This window comes from Ailuropoda melanoleuca, chromosome 7 (genome assembly GCF_002007445.2).
Source record: "Ailuropoda melanoleuca isolate Jingjing chromosome 7, ASM200744v2, whole genome shotgun sequence".
Classification (NCBI taxonomy): domain Eukaryota; kingdom Metazoa; phylum Chordata; class Mammalia; order Carnivora; family Ursidae; genus Ailuropoda; species Ailuropoda melanoleuca.
This window is the reverse complement of record NC_048224.1, coordinates 39,555,760-39,575,325: the sequence shown is the minus strand read 5'-3', so window position 1 is coordinate 39,575,325 and position 19,566 is coordinate 39,555,760. Positions and strand designations below refer to the sequence as shown.

Below are 19,566 nucleotides of genomic sequence, written 5' to 3'. Positions count from 1 at the left end.
AGAGGAAACAATGAAGAAATGGTGTGCTTGGCAGGGCAGTCTCTCTTGCAACACCACATACCTTAGCAATCAGGGGTGGACCAATGGGCTCTATGGGGGAGTGTTTCTTATTCATCCAGAAGCTTGTCCATACCTCCAGAACTCATACTGGTGGGAACCTTTGGAATTTCCTTCACTTGAGACCTGCAACCTTACATTGAGTTGTGAGCTAGAGACTGGTGTTAGGTCATGGGATTCTCAGTTCGTTCCACATGGCATTCTATCTGGTTGTATTCTTCAGAGTGAGCTGATATGCCGATGGGAGATGGTTACGTTTCCAAGGGGATCTAGAAAATTTAAAAATAAACCAATAGCTTGTACTGTTTGCTCAGTGTATTTTTAGTTTTTCACTGCAGAGAGGGCACTAGGGTAGCTAAGAGACAGGAGCATTACTTCAAAAAGACAGTGGTCCCAGCTGAGGGATCAGAGTCAAGAATTAAGATTCAGACTCGTGCATCTTTAAGTGAAACCATGTGTCCTTTATTCAGGCCAGAACATTTCATGTATTTCTGTATAATCTTTATATATCAGAAAATGCGGGGGACACTTCTAAATTTCTTAGTTTATAAATAGAATATGACTTAGAAGAATGATTATGATCAATCGGATGCTTACCGCGTGCTGGGCATGGAGCTAAGGCTTTGTAAACACCTTATGGACCTGTCTTCCTCCTCTCCCTCCTCCCCCTCCTCCTCCTCCTCCTCTTCTTCTTCATCATCATCATCATCAACATCATCATCATCATCATCATCATCAACAACATCATCATCATCATCATCATCATCATCATCTTCCCTCTTTTAAAGATGACAAAACTGAGATTTAGAGTGGTTAAATCATTATCCAAGGTCACCTACGAGTACCTAGCAGAGCTGGGATTCCAACCCAGTGCTTTGTACTCTCAATCTTGAGCTAGGGAATTATTTTGAATAGAGTTACGTAAGTGCAGACATTTGTCTCATTCTGAGACGAGTTTTTGGATGATAAACTCAACTTCCTGTTCCCGAGTTAAAGGATCACAAAAAGACAACCCCTAGGAATAAAAATCAAACACTAGCAAATACTTTTTTGTTTCTCAACTATCAGGGTGACACCCTCGTGTTCAATTTTCCAAATTTCAATACGATTCGTTTTGTTTCACAGTAAATATATTTTTAGTTTTGCAAACTTTGACTTTAGAGTGGGTGTGAATATGTGTTTGTTCTAGGCGTTTGTATGTCAAAACAGTTTGTCATACAGTTAATTTTTAAATTCCTCTTGGCCGTTGGTTTAAACAGCATTCCAACCAGTGGAGAGTTGACAAAAGAAACGAGTTCACCTCCTAGGAAACTCCCAAGTGAACAACTCTTTTCTTGCTCTTAGTAATTAAATTCTCACATTCAGCTTCATCTCAGGAGTAGCTTCTCTTTCATTTCCTGTGATATTTTAACCTTTTTTCCCCCCTTGCACGGTGACCAAAACACCCCCATTGTGCAAACACTGTTGTGCTTTTCTGAGTCTTGCCCGTGTTAGAAATACCCTGGAAAGCACCTCAATTCAAGGTATCGCTACCTTGAATTCTCCTTGGAGGACATCCTAAGTAAAGAGGCAGGCAGAGAATACGCCCTGTCACATGAAGGAGTGTTGGTCATCTGTCTCTAATATTTTTTCACCATGACCTTGCCAAGGCTCACATGTGCCAGTTTCAGAAAACAGCATTGCGTCGTTGGCTGACTCAGAAACTCCAGGTCAGCAGTTCACAATCTTTGCTATACACTGAAATCATCTGGGAAGCTTTAAAAAATACTCATGCTCAGGGGCACCGGGGTGACTCAGTCAGTGAAGCATCTCCCTTCTGCTCAGGTCATGATCCCGGGGTCCTGGGATTGAGTCCCCCCTTCGGGCTCCCTGCTCAGCTGGGAGTCTGCTTCTCCCTCTCCCTCTGCCCTGCCCACTCACTCTTGTGCTCTCTCTCTTGCGCACCCTCTCTGATAAAAAATAAAATCTTTAAAATAAAATACGCTCAGTTCTCACGTGACTGATTTAATTGGCCTACAGTACCACCTGGGCATTGCCTTTTTTTAAAATTAATTAATGTATTTATTTATTTATTTTTCAAACTCCTCAGCTTACTCTACTGTGCACGTCCCTGAGGGCAGGAGCGCACACTTAGCTGGTCTCTTGTTTGGAGCAGAACAGGGAACAGGAAAATACTAGGTAAAACCATTGCTGCTACCTTAGTTATGCCTCAGAATCCAGTACCTTCCATTGGCCTCCTCCCCCAGTGTCTATCCTCAGAATTGTATTTTACAGAGAAAAAATGAACTTCATCCGTTTTTACCAATAGGGAGAATGCAGTTGATATTTGTTATCTATTTATTTATCTACTTATTTATAATTGAAGTGTAGTTGACATGCAATATTACATTAGTTTCAGGTGTACAGCATAGAGATCGACGTTTATATGCATTGCTACTCACCACACTAAGCATAGTTACTGTCTGTCACCAGACAGAATTATTACAATGTTGTTGACTGTATTCCCCATCCTGTACTTTTCACCCCCATTACTTATTCTGTAATGGGAAGTTTGTACCTCTTAATCTCCTTCAACTGTTGTTGTGGGGTTTTTTTTCCCACCTGTGTTTTTTAATATAGTGTTTAATGTTGAATGGAGAGTACAGGAAACCTTAATGGCAATACATATTATACAGAGCCTGAAACTAAGTCACACCATTTATGATAATCACAGTATTTTAGTTCTTTTGGGAAGAAGTTTATGGATGTTTATAACTCTTTGGTAGATGTGTATCCCCTTCCACTGACACCTTTTTTCTGGGTCACAAACATGCAAATCTTCCCTGGGATTTAGGAGGGCACATATTGCATGGTGCACTGGGTGTTATACACAACTAATGAATCATCGAACTTTACATAAAAAAAAAAAAATCCCCCCCTTTTTTTTTTGCTTCTCCTTCAATCCACCGTACCACCTTCTTACATCCTCTCACTGCTGAATTCTTCAAGAGCACAACCTATACTTTCTTTTTTTAATTTATTTTTTTTGATGTAAAGTTCGATGATTCATTAGTTGCGTATAACACCCAGTGCACCATGCAATATGTGCCCTCCTTACTACCCATCACCAGTCTATCCCATTCCCCCACCCCCCTCCCCTCTGAAGCCCTCAGTTTGTTTCCCAGAGTCCATAGTCTATCATGCTTCATTCCCCCTTCTGATTACCCCCCCTTTCTTTATCCCTTTCTTCTCCTACCGATCTTCCTAGTTCTTATGTTCCATACTTTCTACTCTTTCCCAAACATCACTAAATCTAGTGTCCATCTCCGTATCTCCATGGAAACTGTACTCACAAACGTGATCAAGGTTTGGGGACTCAAATCCAAATCTGGTAGCTTCTCACTCTTCATTTTGCTTGACCTGTAGTTACTTAACACCTAAATTTTATTTTTATTATTTGTTTTGAGAGAGAGAGAACACATGTGCACCCAAGAGCAGGGAGAGGGGGGAAAGAGGGAGGGAGGGAGAGAATCTCAAGCGGACTCCGCGGTGAACATGGAGCTGGACAAGGGTCTTGATCCTACAACCCTGAGTTCATGACCTGAGCCGAAACCAAGAGTCAGACGCTCAACCGACTGAGCCCCCCAGGTTCTCCTACTTAACACCTCTTAAAGTTCTATGAAGTGATGGTGATAAAAACACTATGAACTTGACACAATCTATACATAGATCAGAGAAACATAATTGAGTCCAGAAATAACCTTGGGTACATGTGGGTAGTTAATATAAGACAAAGGTGGACCTCAGATTAAGTGGGAAAAGAATCAATCTATTTCATTAGTGGCTGGGCTGTGCATCATGAGGAAAATCAGGTTGGACCTCCTCCCCATGCATCACATACAAAAAGTATATCTCGGGTTAAAGTTTTAAATGTGAAAAAAAGAAAATTTAGGAGAATATACACATACACTGGGATAAGGGGAGAATTCTTTTTTTTTTTTAAAGATTTTATTTATTTATTGACAGAGAGAGAGAGAGAGACAGCCAGCGAGAGAGGGAACACAAGCAGGGGGAGTGGGAGAGGAAGAAGCAGGCTCATAGCGGAAGAGCCTGATGTGGGGCTCCATCCCATAACGCCGGGATCACGCCCTGAGCTGAAGGCAGACGCTTAACGACTGAGCCACCCAGGACCCCCAAGGGGAGAATTCTTAAACAGATCAGAAAACCCAGATTTCATAAAGGAAACATAGATAGGGATGGCTACATTAAAATATTTTTTTGTATCTTGAAAAACACCACAAAAAGTCAAATGACTCCCAGCTAGTAACTAGATGATTCATAGAAAAGGAAATGCAAATGCCCAATAAATAGGGAAGACAGCGTAATACAAATTAAGGCAATTAGGAGATACGATTTTCCACGGACGTTGGCAGAACGTAAAGCATTGATGAGGCGGTAGGAATAATGAACCGCTACAGTCTTTAGGGATGCAATTCAGATATATCCATACGAGGAAACACGTATTTATATTTGGCCTTGAAATCTCACATTTGGTAATCCACCTCCAGGAAATAGGGACACTGATATGTAAGTATATGTATGCAAAGATCTTTGCTGCGCCTTTGCTACTCTTATATGTAAGAGAAGGGGGGCGTGGGGTCTGTCCCTTAGAACTGGGGGGCTGGGCCCTGTGACAGATCTTACAAATACCCTTCCGACTCGATCCTCATCTTATTACTTATTATTCAGTTCCTCTTTTCCTTGCTTCTCTTACCTTTAGTGCAGGTTTGATTTGTCACGTAATGATAGAAATATTTTAAACTCTCTTATTTTTCTTCTATTTTTGTCATCTTTTCCTTAGTGTTCAGCAGTTTGCACTTTTCCGTGTTATTTGATACATAAAAGATAATGGCTGTTATATTTCAGTCATAAATGATGTGCCTTTTTCAATTGAGTTCTTTTATCTTGAATTCTACTTTATCTAGAATAATGACAGTCTCTACTTTCGTTTAATTTGCATTTGCATCATATTTCTTGGTCCATTTTTTATTCTGTGTCATTTTTATGTTTTTCAAGGTTTAGGATGTCACCGATCACATTGTAATTCTACTTACGGTGTTCTCTAAGATTTCTAAATGCATTCTTGAAGCTGTAATTCTCTATTTGTCCATGATGGGATTTAAGGAGGGGGATTTGCTTTTCTTATGGAATATGAGGAATTCAGAAAACATCTGATTCCTCCTGTTCTTGACAGAGCACTTGAAACGCTGCAATTCTGGGCGCATCTGGTATGTAGCAGTGTCCTCATTTTTATACAATGCTGGTGTTTCTTATTAACCTATGAGCTGGAAGGAGTCAGGAAATTCAGATATTTAACTTCATGCTCTCTCATTCCAGGGAGGACCATCTCTCCTGCTGTTGGTGTCAGGTCTCTCTCTGCCAGCAGTCAGTCTGCTAGATCAGGGGCTCTGCCAAAGAAGGTGGGAGAAGCTAAGGGTTAGGGGTGCAAGTGCTGGGGTCTCTCCACCAAGGCTTGCATCCTGACTTCATCACTTACTAGTTGGGTCGCCTTGGATGATTAACTTATTTAGTTCCCTCATCTGGAAGAAAAAAGCTGGGGGGATGGCAATAGCAGAATTCCAAAGGGTGTTTTTGAGTATTAAATGATATAATCCATACTCCTGGCACGTACTAAATGCTCATGAAATGCCAGCTACTGTTATTATTTTTATCATCATCATTATCATCATCGTCATCCATGAAGAGGACTGATGAACTCTCAGGATCATTTCTGCCAGGACGCGACAAAGTAGCATAACAATGGTTGCCCTCTCCTTCTCTAGAACTTTCTGTTCACAATTTTTCCCACAGACCAAACACATGCTGGCTCATAAGGGGATAATCACAGATCTCTGAATAAAGAGTAAATTTACTGTCACAGAACAGAAACCGAGACTTTCTTCAGTTGACTCATTCTTCTTATGTAACATAAGGGGCAAGTCCTTACCACCTCCAGAAAGGTCTTCCACACAGAGTCCTCTTTTCCTTAAGAACACTTCTTTCTCCCCACTTCCCTCTGTAGCCTCTATGAAGACCCTGCAGTTCCTAGTTTCCACTCAGTTTTCTTGGAAAACTGAACCTCGTTTCAGGAGAGAGAGAAGTCGCAGCCCCCAGGATCCTCAAAATGCACCTTTAACATCACCTGATGCCCGTGCGGGCATCCTCCGCTCATGCTTTACTGGCCCCGAAGAGGGGAGGGGTTGGCCTGTCAGCATGACAGATGGTGGGTTCCCCTCTTCTTGGGTTAACTTCCCTCCAACAAGAGCCACAGCTCATTCAGAGTCGCAGTTCCCCAAGGAGCAAACGTACTTCATCATCCAGCCCAAGGATCAGCAAATTTTTTAATTAAAAAAATCATATATCGAGTCATTATATATACATATATATAGTATATGTGTACAGATAGTATATGTAATATACATATGTACAGGTTAAATAGATATAGATATGTATAATGTGTCTATATCCTATAATATATATATATTATCTATGTATGATCTGTTTCTGGGCTAGTTCTTCTTTTCTATGAATCTCTGTTCAGATCTTGGGTGTATCACTGATTCTATTCCTGCGGTTTTATAATGTATATCAATAGAGAACAGAGCCAATTTCCTCTTCAGTGCTCTTTTTTTCAAAATTGTGTAGCTATTTGTAGGAGAATTTCAGGTTAACCTCTCCTCTATGTTTCCAGATCCTCCTTCTCTTCATTAGACTCTAGAGACGCGAAACACTCAGGTTCCCAACCTCCTTTGTTGCCCTGGGTGGACAGAGGATACAGTTCTAGTTAATTAGGCTGATGTGAGGTCTACAACGGGACTTCCTGGGGAAGCTTTTATTTTGCTGATAAAGGGTACAATTGGGGCTGTTGCCTCTCCTTTCCCTTTCTTCTTGTCTTGAAAGCAGATGTGTGGCAGCTGTTTTGAACGTAAGAATCATTTTGTCAAGAAGTAAAGGTCAGTTAAGCAAGGGGGCTTTGTACAGCTCTGTGGCATAAGAAGACTATTGATTTTTTTAAAGATTTTTTTTTAAAGATTTTATTTATTTATTTGACAGAGATAGAGACAGCCAGCGAGAGAGGGAACACAAGCAGGGGGAGTGGGAGAGGAAGAAGCAGGCTCATAGCAGAGGAGCCTGATGTGGGGCTCGATCCCATAACGCCGGGATCACGCCCTGAGCCGAAGGCAGACGCTTAACCGCTGTGCCACCCAGGCGCCCCTGATTTTTTTAAAGATTTTTATCTTTAAGTCATCTCTACACCCATCGTGGGGCTTGAACTCACGACCCCGAGATCTAGTCACGTGCTCCAGAGACTGAGCCAGCCAGGTGCCCTGAGAGGGCTATTTTATAAAATACTTTTTCTCTGGAGCTGTGGGCAAAATTAGGCAAAATGTGGCCAAACTCCTGGGAGTGAGTTTCATTAATTCATCCATTTTACAAGGCTCAGTTGAGTCTTTCCTGGATGATGTTTGTGGGCATAAAAAACGATGTCTTTGGGGTGCCTGGCTGGCTCAGTCAAAAAGAACATGTGACTCTTGATCTCGGGATCATGAGTTCGAGTCCTACACTGGGTGTAGAGATTACTTAAATAAACTTTAAAAAATGATCTTGTTGTCAAAGGTTGATGGGTGCAGAGATAAGGAGCAAGAAAGCAACCTGGATGACAATCTGTATTTTTCACTTGAGCGAATAAGTCTGGGCAAAAGACACCTGCTTCCCGTGGACCCTTTACAAGAGCAATTTCCCAGCACAGGCCCTTTGCATTTCCCAGGCTCTAGTGTTCACCCAGTCCTTACCCTCTGAGGATGACTTTTCCTATCTCAAATTGCCTTGCGTAGAGAACATTCTCTTCCAGTAAGCCTGGCCATCCAACAGGGGAGCAGGTGGCACAGGAACCATGCTTGAAGCCAGTGCTATGACTACGGGGGCCTGAGATAGGCCAACAGTACAACGATGACATGAAATAGCAGGCTCTGTTGAGTGTGTGCTTTGAATTCAGGAGGGCTGAGGCCTTTTGAGGCTGGGGGATTGGAAACAAGTTCACAACTAAAATGGCATAGGTTCTCCCATTCTGGGAATTATGGCTCACATTCCACAGAGCTTAAGCAATTCACCCAGAGCAGAAGCAAAACAGGCTTTTGTGGGGAAAGTGGAAACTGGCTGGTAGGTGTTCTTCATACCACAGCTATGCTGGGAGTCTTCCTGGAGTGGCAGCTGGTAGGGAACAGTGGTTTGTCGAAGTGATTAGGAAAGTTGCTTATAAGCCAAGACTATGAGTCACCTTCATTGGAGCCTGGTGTCCCAGGGAAGGCTGAATCATGTACTTCCCCTCTTTGTCACCAGAACCCTGACCTCCCTTCAGATGATTTCCGGGGACACCCGAATGCCAGGACCCATTGAGGTGCGAAGGGACGGTCTAGACTTGTAAGTTTGAAATGTCAGGCCTGAACTTGCTCTGGGGCTAGAAAGTTCTGGTACTAGGCAGGAAAATTTATTGAATGAAGCGGTTGTCTTTGTTTTCTTTGTATATGACTCAGCTTTCCAGCAGGTGCCAAGTCTTTGTGCTGCCTTGCCGCGGGGCCTCTAGAAGAAGTTGTTGGCAGGCCATCTCCCTTCCTGATTTTCCCCCCTTTCTTCTGAGGGATGTGAGCATGTTATATTAGGGAAAGGAGCTGAGAGTGGCTTTGAGGGGTGGAGTTTCTAGTAGTGAAAGAGCAAAGATTTTTGCCCAGGAGAAGGAACAGATGCTCACAGGTTTTGCAAGTACAGGTTTCCCCCCGCTATCCAAAAATAGAGCGTTCCTGTGAAAACTTCCCGAAGGCAAAATGGGGTAAAGTGAAGAGGCATTACCAGGAATTTATACGAAAACATTTTTGAGCAATCCTAGACCTCCCAAATAGCCCTCAGGCTTTTCTGATACCTTAGGCCACATCTTGCTAATGGATGCACAGAATAAATCGAGATCAAGCACAGATGCTCACGGACGCAGCTCTGAGCTCTGGCGGCCTGGTGCTGGGATGCTGAGTGTAGTTCCCGGGGAAGGAGCTCCGGGGGCCGCTTGCTGCTCAGAGCACACGCCGCCTCCATAAAGGCTCACTGCAACGCGAACGCTGAATGCTATTTTTGCTTTTTGTCTTTGTTCAGGAAATGAAAAAATCCCTTTTTGGAGAAAACAGGTACTAATGTAGGTCTTTCATAAAAGCGGTGTGGCCCAATGTAAACTTTCGAAAAGTGGGGGCTACCTGGGCTCCAGGTACTGGGGCTCTCAGCCCTGGCAAAAGGCCCCCCAACTGCAAGGATCTATGTAAGTTTGGCCTTCGGGGATCTTGGTGGAAGCCCTGGGTCCAATCTGGCCCGCCTTCTGTTTTTGTTGACCTGTTAGCTAAGAGTGGTTACCTATTATTGTCTGCGGCTGCTTTCAAGCAATAATGGCACGGTTGAGTAGTTGTGACAGAGACCCATCTGGCCTGCAAAACCTGAAATATTTACTCTCTGGTCCTTTACGGAAAAAAGGTTGCTGGCCCTTCATGACCAGAGATGCCTCCTGAATGTTTGGCTTCCCCTCCCAACTCCGGATCATTAAGTCTTGGAGTGGTGATGGCAGCGGGAGGTGGAGGTGGGGGGGAGAAGAGAACCCTCTCAACCTTTGACATTAAATTAAATCCTGCCAGTGGAAGGGAAAGGGGGGGCTCAGTGTCATATGTACACTAAAATTATGTAAAGTAAATAGAGCAATGTGCTCTTTCTTGCATATTCAGGTTGGCTTACAAATTCATTCCTATCATGCTTCAGCTTCAAGGCCTTTTGTTTGACAATCATGGCTTTTGTTTTCCCCACCCTGTTCTGGAAGCAACATCCATAGGTCTTCTCTATCTCTGCATATCCCAAGCCTACCATTAGGTCCCAACTTCAATGTGCACCCTCCCCTCCACCCCTGGAAGTCTCACTTTGTTTCTTCAACTTCCAAGTTTGCCTAACAAGATTTTTGGAAACAGATTTGCTTCCAGATATCCTGACTGGTTTTTCCTCAGACAGTTGGACCATATCTCCCACATTAAAAAGTTTAGATGTGGGGTCTCCTTTCTCTCAATCCCTAGTGGATTCTTTTTTTTTTTTTTTTAAGATTTTATTTATTCATTTGAGACAGAGAGAGCGAGTGAGCACAAGGGGAGGGGAGAGGCAGAGGAGAGGGAGAGAGAGAAGCAGGCTCCCCACTGAGCTGAGAGCCTGATGTGGGGCTCCATCCCCCGACCCTGGGATCATGACCTGAGCCAAAGGCAGACGCTTAACCATCTGAACCACCCAGGCACCCCTCCTTCCTGGATTCTAATGCACATTCACATTCTGGTAATTTGTGTACATTCCTTGTTCGTTTCTTGAGTACTGGGACTGAGGCTTAGGCAGCTAAGCTAGATTGGACAAGAATCAGCTTGATCTGGGTTCAAATTCTGACTCGTCCACCAGCCTGTAAAATCACGGACATATCATTAACATCGTTGGGCTTTGGTTTCATCATCTGAAATGTAATCCCCTCTGTGCCTCCAGAGGTGTGAGGATTAAATAAAATAGTGCAGTAAAAGTGCTTCTTAGGAATCCGTGATCTCAGTACCCTTTGCTATGCAACTCGTAGCCTGGAGTGCAGGAGGTGAAATCCCTAACATACAGATCTTTCGTGATCACCCTGGGGGCGAGATGAGGCCCTGGCTTGGGAAACAGGCACTTGACACCAGCATTTCCTCCTTCTTGGAGGGTTGTGACTCACGCTGAGAATCAGCAGCATTCCCTGACCCCCACCTCAACCCTCGCAAGCACATCATCATCACGTGACCATCGTTGTGCTGGGAACACCCAGGACAGGAGGAGGGGAGAGCCTGAATGCGATCGGTGGGACCATCGTGCAAGAGGTGGAGGCCTGCGGAGGCTCCAAAGTCGAGGAGGCTGAGCAGAGCCCCCTGAGTGCTGGGGCTGGTGTGTTTCAGGCTGGTGGGCTGCCTACCCTCCACCCGGTCACCAGTGCCACCGCTGATCATGTGTCTTTGCAGGAGCTGTGACAGTTCCTTCTCCACTCCTGTCGGGCCCTGGCTTTTGTGTAATCTCATTGGAAATGGAGCCAGCTGTCCTGGGGAGGACAAACAAATCTCAGGATGTACATCCTGCAGAGACAGAATAATTAATGACTCAAAATCCTCCAGACTTATTTATTTTAAATAACCAAGATATTGTTTGAGCTTCTTCCTGTGAAACATGCTCTGCACCCTTATTTTGATCATTTCCTTTGTGCATTTAGTTGGTCCCCTCCTCATGCCTGCTCTGTTGGAGGGGCGTTGCCTCTGTCAAAAGGGGTGGGAATCAGACTCGGGGAGTCCGGAATCCTGTTTTTTGGCTCTTGCTCTAATCCACCTTTTTCCGCTCATTACTATCCCTTTACACAATGCAAGACTCTCAAACAGAGGCTTTGTCTGCCTGTAGGACAGCTGTGAGGGAGTCCCTGAGGGAGCCGTGTTGACGGGAGCCAGGCTGGCTCTGCACCAGTTCCTTGTCTGAGACCACTTATGGGAAGTCATTTGGATGTGAGGACGGACCAGTTCAGGGAGGAGCCCTCCACCCACCATTTTCTGTGCCCACACCATCACTGCCAGGGGTCTCCCAGCTTCCAGATGTGTTTGACAGACTGTGTGCCTGGTGGTCTTCCTCCCAGACGTTCATGGCTGCAGCAGATCCGTCCTCAGGAGAACTCTGGTCTGGCTCCGTCCTCTGCCTTCTGAGGGACCCTCCCTGCGGTCGTCCCTCTCCTGCATGCCAAATCTCTCCTTTATGGAAGACTCCCCATCAGCACGAAAACATGCTCCTTCCTTCCATGCCCCAACACAAAACCCCAAAGCAACCCCCATAAGACCCCATGCCCCTTTTTTAGAAGCAACCCACTTTCTTTTCTCTCCTTGGTAACCAGACGTCTTGACACTGAGTACCCTCATGTCTGCACCCCCTCACCTCCATTCCACTTGCAACCCACAGCAATCTGGCCTCCCCCGGAGCTGCTCTCCTGAAGCTTGCCTATTCACACTCAGCTTCTTTGAGCTCTGTTGACTCCTCTCCTTTTCTTGAAACCTGCTTCCACTGGCCTCTGTGACATCTCACAATCCTGGGTTTTTCTCTTATGTCTCTGATCACTTTTTCTTAGCCTCCTTGTCAGTGACTCCCCTAACCAGTGTCTTCCGTTGGAGTTCATTAGAGCTCTGTCCTAGACCCTCTTCCCAGCCAACACTCATTCCTCAAGAGGTTGCATCTACTTCTTTGGCTTCAAATAGCATCAGAGAGGGGCGCCTGGGTGGCTCAGTGGGTTAAGCATTTGCTTTCAGCTCAGGTCGTGATCCTGGGGTCCTGGGAGTGGGATCGAGCCCTGTGTTTGGCCCCCTTCTCAGTGGGGAGTCTGCTTCTCCCTCTGCCCCCCCCGTGCTCTCTCCCATATACTCTCTCTCTCTCTCTCGTGTGCGTGCTCTCTTAAATAAATAAATGAAATCTTAAAAAAAAATAGCATCAGAGAGCTCAGTCCTTATAACAGAATGTCCCTGCCACAGTGTTGGTTTTTATGTGCAAGGCCAGGTTGGGTCAGGATAAGCCTGGAGAAAAGGGAAGATGGGGTTTCAACCCATAGAATCGCTGAAAAAGCAGCCCAGTCAAGTATCTTTCCTCATCTGAGAAAGTCATTCATTGGGTCAGTCAAGGTGAACTGGACCGCAATGCAGTCAGTGAGCCTGGGGATGCCTGATTGGCCGGCACGCCTCCCAGGCCAGGACCCCTCAATCTGATAGGTTAGCCTTAGCTCTTAGAGATACATTATCTATATGAAATATCCAGAATAGGCAAATCCATAGAGACAGAAAGTAGATTGGTGACTGCCAGACTCTGGGGGGAGGAGAGAGGGAGGAGTGGCTGCTTAATGGGTTTGAGGTTTCCTTTTGGGGTGACAAAAATATTCTGCAAGTCTAGATTGGTGGAGGTTGCACAACACTATAGATGTACTATGTGTCACTCATGGTATAAAAAACATGCCTGGGTTTTCTGCAGAAGAGGAACCACGGCTACGGAGCCAAGCCACGTAGCCCACCGATGGGCGCGGGGGCAGCTGTGAGCAGCAGAGAAGGAGCCGTAAAGTGGAAATGACTCTTGTCCACCGAAACGACTGAAAACCACACAGTCCCCTCAGATAGTGTACTGAACGTGCTATTTTGAAAGATAACCAGAGGATTTCTAAACTATATTAGTGAACGATACATGACAGGTATGTGTTGTGATGGTAGAATGCAAGTTGAAAACTAAATGATACGTTTTCTCCCCCTTCAAATCTATTTTTCTGTGATTATGATGGAGTCAGTTTGGATGTGTTGGTGGAGCTTTCTGGTAGCCTGAGCTGAGGCTGGGGAAGGAAGCTGACTTGCAATATTTAAGGCTTGGAGCTGGCAGGACGCTGTAACCATTCGGATAGTCTAGAATTACCTTTGGCCAGTGACGTGAGTGAGCACAACTGTGAGGTGGTTTTTCTTCCGATGTTGTCTTAGTGTATGTCTCACAACAACCCTGTGAGGGGACCCAGTGGAGCCAGGGTTTGAACCAAGTATGTCTGCCTGTGAAGTCCGCTAAGTCCTGCTGTGTCTGTGAGGCTGTGTGAGCCCATGAATCAGAAAGGGAGGGACTGGCTGGGGGAGGGGCTGCTGGTGCCCCAGGGGTTCCGCTGACCATTGCTGAGCCAACATCTGTGATTTCTTTTATTGGGCCTGCAGTCTGGCGTGGCTTTGGGAGCCGTGGCCAACACACTCATCTTGCAACCTTCTACAACCTTGACAGTTTATCTATCCTGCTGATAACAAAATGAGACAGAACCGTACTGCTGAGTGAAAGCTCTAGAGTTGGCTTGCTTGTCAAGTTTCTCCTCACACTTGCCATCCCCACTTCATTTCCTGACTTGTAAACAGGCAGGATGAGAGCAGGTGACGGACGAGTGTGATAACCAGAGAACTCTGCTGTGCTCAGCGTATCCTGTTATTGTGAATCTCAAGTCCTGCTTTGGCATCGACTGTCCTATTTCCCCCTCTTTTTTCCTGGCTTACTCAGAAGATCACAAACCTTGAAATCAGCACTGGATTCAAATTCCAGTCCTGACACCAAACTTCAGTTTCCATTTTACCTGAAAATAAATAGAAATATTGAACTCAGAGTTGTTTGGTTTTTTTTTTTAAATAGGCTCCATACCCAGTGTGGAGCTTAACACAGGGCTTGAACTCAGAACCCCAAGATCAAGACCTGAGCTGAGATCAAGAGCCCGACGCTTAACCAACTGAGCCACGCAGGCACCCCTCAGAGTCATTTTGAGGGCTATGTGAGCTCATGGAAAAGGACTCAGCTCCTGTCCTGACTTTTAGTAGGCATTCAAGAAATTATCTTTCTTCTCTTCCCTGCACCCCTTTGCCCCCCATCCCACCCCCAACTGTTTTAATTTTAGCAGAAAACCCAGACTAAACATTTGACCATGGGACGGTCTCCATCGGTTGTGGTGCTCAGAGCGGAGGGAGTGAGGTAAGCAGGGTAAATCTGGGAAGTCATGAAGAATACGATTCAGGGGGAGACGGGAAAGCAGGCCCCCATCTGCGGAGCTCTAAAGCACATTCCACCTTTTCCCTCCTCTCTTTCAAAGTGCAGTTTCTGCCCGGAAGCCTCAGCTTGGGTCTCAGCACAAGTCACCCTACAGGCTTGCCCCACTCTTTCCCTCCCTCTGCCCGGTGTCAAGACTGAGGGCAGGTGGGGCCCAGAATTCTGAGAAATGAGAAAACAAGTACTTAGTTCCTGGGGCAACCAATATCCTGAATTTGGTCCTTTCTCTTGTTAAGGTTAGCTTGCCTCTCAGGGCCCTTATGTCTCCATCTTCCCCTCCACACATACACATCTACTCCCAGACCTCAGCTTTCAGAAAGTATGTGGGTCACGTCAGCCGCGCCCCAGTCCTGCCACAGCATATTAGGACATGGTTGCCCAAGAAATGCCCACCAGGGCAGCCAGCAGTAGAGTCAACAGACGACTCCTCGCCTTCACTTATTAACCTGAATAAAAGAAGTAAGCTTGGTACTTGGATGACAATATTTCTCTATTTCTTCCTTTCCTTCCTTCTGTATCAGCCTCTTATAGAACAAGAACACGCAGCATGATAATATCAGCTGGCATATATAAGTGTATGATACATTCTCATTTATTTATGCGTATTAACTTAGTAGTGACAACTCTATGAGTTAGGAAGTTATTATTCCCATTTTACAGATGAAGAAACAGAGGCATGGACAGGTTAAGTCCCTCATCCAAGGTCATACAATTAGTGATAAATGAAGACTCAAACCCAGGAAATTTAATTATACGTCCTGGGCTTTTAGCATTACACGAATGCAGGATAGGATATAACATGACTTAAAGTCAAGGGCTGAGGTCTGAATTTTGAGTCAGGATGCAATCAGTATCTTTTGAATGAAACTGGTTATTTGCACTTTTTTTTATAATCAGAGTATGTGGGTTGGGGTATATATTGGTATAGCCGTCTTTGGAAAATATAATTTGCCCCAACATATTTGAGGATGTTATAAAAATTAGGACCTTTATATAAAATATTAGAATTTATTCTACTAACAAAACGTAGAACCCACAAAATTTCCTTCTTATTCTAGGTTCTACTTATCTACCTTCAAAGCATGTCCTATCTAGAGGGCGGGGGTGACCCCAAAGCCATAGTCCTTATGTACAGAGAAATTTAAAGGACCACATTAAAAGCTTCTGCTTTCAAATGTACATGTTCTCCCAAGTAAAGAACATATTCCAATCCCTTAGCTGACATTTAAAAACCAAGAGGGTGGGGCGCCTGGGTGGCACAGCGGTTAAGCGCGTTTGCCTTCGGCTCAGGGCGTGATCCCGGCGTCATGGGATCGAGCCCCACATCAGGCTCCTCCGATATGAGCCTGCTTCTTCCTCTCCCACTCCCCCTGCTTGTGTTCTCTCTCTTGCTGGCTGTCTCTATCTCTGTCAAATAAATAAATAAAATCTTTAAAAAAATAAATAAATAAATAAAAACCAAGAGGGGAAAATTACTTTTTCAACCATAAGGTTTAGAGAGAGAAGCCGAAGGCTTTGGACTTTCCCACATGTAGGTGTGGTCGCAACAAGGAGTGAACTCGACCATGTGGTGGTCCCCCACGCCGTCTCAATTTTTCTGGGCGAGGCCTGCACTCTCTGACCACGACTGTCACCTTCTTCTGGATATTGCTGCCTGGCAACCTGCCAAGAGCATTCCTGGTGACGGTCTTGTGCAACATACAGATGCATCTCATGGCATAGGCTCTGTTATCACCAGGATCTGAACAGAAGTGGGGGCTCCAAGGTGATTTCTCCCCATCGAGATAGGTATGATTGAGCACATATCTTTGCGTGTGGACTGGAGAAACAGACTGATTAACTGGCATGGATATGGAAACATGAAACTTAACATATCATCAGAAAATAATCCGTCCTCACCACAAAGAGAGTGAAAGTCAACTCGAAAACACAACACAGTGTGGTTGAAAGAAGAATGTGATAATATCATTTGATTATTGAGCGCTCCACACAGGGTGTTTCACTTAATTTTGACAAGGAGCCCTATTAGCTGGGTGTTAAAATGATCTCCATGTTTATGGGTGGAGCAGCGGAGGCTTTGAGGGTTGAAATAACTTGCCCACAGTCACACAGATGTCCGTGGTGGAACTGGAATTCCAATCCAGACGGGTTAACTCTGACGTTCACATTCTTCACTGCGAAGCAATGCCCTGGGCCCTCCCGTGGCTGTTACTCTCCGGAAGCCTGATCAAGTTAATGGTATCACCTCCCCATTGGTCACCAAACTCAGGAGTTATCTTTCCCAAGCCTCCCTCCATTTCCCTCACATCCACTGTTTGTTTAACACATGGACTAAGGCCCTCCCATGGGCCAGATAGTGTGGACGGAAGGGGGAACAGGGCAGTAATGATTCCTGCCTGAGTTAAGCTGATCTTCTCTGCAGCTTTAAAATTGGATCGGTAGGGGAAGAAAGGGATAAAGAAAGGGGGGTAATCAGAAGGGGGAATGAAACATGAGAGACTATGGACTCTGAGAAACAAACAAACTGGGGACTTCAGAGGGGAGGGGGGTGGGGGAATGGGATAGACTGGTGATGGGTGGTAAGGAGGGCACGTATTGCATGGTGCACTGGGTGTTATACGCAACTGATGGAGCATCGAGCTTTGCGTCGGAATCCGGGGATGTACTGTATGGTGACTAACATAATATAATAAAAAATCATTAAAAAAATAATAAAAAAATAAAAAATAAAAAAATAAAATTGGGAACCAGACAGAGTAAATATCTGTCTCATTCTGGCGCTGAAAGAGGGAGATGCCAGGCTGGGGAGCCTCTTGCAGCCATGTCTCCTGTTATGTGGAAAAATCTGGAGGGAAGTAAACTGACATTCGGAGAGAACCGGAAGTGAGAGATGGTCCTGGCAGAGTGTCCAAGATTCCGTTTCTGGCTGTTCCTGAGACAGCTGTACCCTGCTGTCACTGCACTCACGTTAGACTTTTGATGATTTTCACTTTCTCCCTCAGCTGGTTAGAGTTATGTTTCTGTTTCTTGCAACTAACCCGTTCTTGAATGATACAAACCAAAACAAAAAGCCATCCACAGTCCCACCCTCAGAGATAAGCCGTTTTCACGTTGTGGTATATTCTCGTAGTAGTTCCTTTTAGAGCTCCTGCCCAGCTTGCCAAGAGTCTCTTCCTCGCCACGGTTCCCGATTCACAAGACCTCTTGTTGCCATGTCGGTAGTACTTGGCTCTACCCACTTGGCCATAGTTTATTAATCCAAACCATCATTCCTGCCCCAAGTTGGGCCAGCCAGAAACTCTCTCTCAAATTTTTCATTTGGACTCTTAAGATGTATATTACTGTCTGTTTCAGGAGTTTCTAACTTCCAAGTGCAGCCGCTGATCTTGCTACTCATGACACCCGACTCGAGGCCTCTTTGCACTCCTTCCTAAAGAAAGTCCATTTAACAAAACATTAATGATCAATGTGGATTCTACTAAATATTTGCTAGGAAAGACGGAGGAGTGGGTTTCCATCACACGCCAATATACAAACCAGTCAAAAAGCCCCTAGTCCCAGCCGGGCTGAGCCACCTCCAATGGCCTCATGTGCTCTATGTTTCTCCACATGGGCCTGAGTCCTGATGGGGTTTTCAAATATTTGTTTCATGATTAAAAGTCAGTTCTCTAGATCTGTACTTCCACTCAAGCTCTTACCCAAAGGCCTTGGTGATCAAGAAATGTGTGTGGGTATGGTACTTCCCCTTGTTGGCTGGGACAGCTGGACCTTCTGACTTAAAAAGGGTCTTTAACCTCACAGCAGCCTACTGGCAGCTCCAAGCGGGTCCGAGGAGACCAAGGAGGACAGTTGCATTTGGAAGCTGAACGTCATGACTGTGCTGGAACAGATTCAAGGCATGCGTTGTCTTATCTCATCCCTCACTGAGCAGTGAAACCCCTCTCCCCGCACTACCATCCTATCAAGCATTGTTCTTTGCAAAGTGCTTCCACATATGCTACCTTATTTCCTCTAACAATTCTGTGAGGTAAGTGATTATGTCCAATTTACAGAAAAGACAAAATCAGAAGTCATACAACTAAAACAGAAAAGATGGGACTAGATAAGAAATTGAACGGATTAGTCTGGTGCAAAATTGTTTAGCTTTTCCCCATGGAACGCTTATGATCTTTTCCCCCACCCCAAACCCAACCTCCACCCCCATTTGCTTTCTCCTGTAACAAAGTCTTTTGTTCAGTATTCTCCAGGTCAAACACTGGGCACTACGCCCTTTAATCTCCAGGTTCTCCCAGCTGATTTTAGAGTTAGGCTTTCTTGCAAGGCTCACAGTGGGGCTGCGGGTCAGCTTGAAGAGAGACAAGGTCAACACTACTTGAAAGGAGTGGGCATTGTGCCCTGAGGTTTGTAGTGTAACCTTGTATTTTTTTGCATTGTTAGAGAAAGGGGTTGAAAAGTCTTGCCAAGCCTTAAGGGCCAGCGGCCTTGTTCTAAGAAAATTCCATTGCTTCAGGGCTGTTGAAGTGAAGAGTGAGGTCTTAGGGTGTGATGGGGTGCAGTGGGTGGCAGGGAGCTTGGTAGAATGAGAATTGTGTATTTCATTGAGATCCTTGTATTCATTAGAACACAGAAATTTATGGTATTTGTTGATGATTTCTAAATCTACATGTCACTAAATAAATCCTTTTAAAACTCAGGATAAATCTTATTATTTGTGTTGCCTTAGTGTTATTTTTAAATAACTAGCTAACCCAAAGAAACAGCTCTTGGGTTTTACTTACCTGTTCTGTCCAATTTTGTTTCCTTACTCATTTCTACCTTTATCTT

The 19,566-nt window shown here is 44.9% G+C and overlaps 1 protein-coding gene across 12 annotated transcripts in view; it reads left to right on the top strand.

The window, feature by feature from the left end:
- Positions 1-19,566, top strand: part of SUSD1 (sushi domain containing 1) — a 227,771-nt gene that overhangs the window by 142,480 nt on the left and 65,725 nt on the right. Inside the window, exon 16 of one of the 12 annotated variants that reach the window (XR_004626538.1) lies at positions 13,162-13,375. The exons of 8 other annotated variants lie outside the window; for them this stretch is intronic. Coding sequence is in view for 3 of the 4 variants with exons in the window: in XM_034664262.1 (XP_034520153.1) it covers positions 5,434-5,537 (104 nt within the window). In the remaining variant the exon portion in view is untranslated. Of the gene's footprint in view, positions 1-5,433; positions 5,924-13,161; positions 14,276-18,543; positions 18,689-19,566 lie in introns of those variants that run through there. 3 more of the 12 variants (XM_034664269.1, XM_034664273.1, XM_034664262.1) reach the window with 3 other exon arrangements.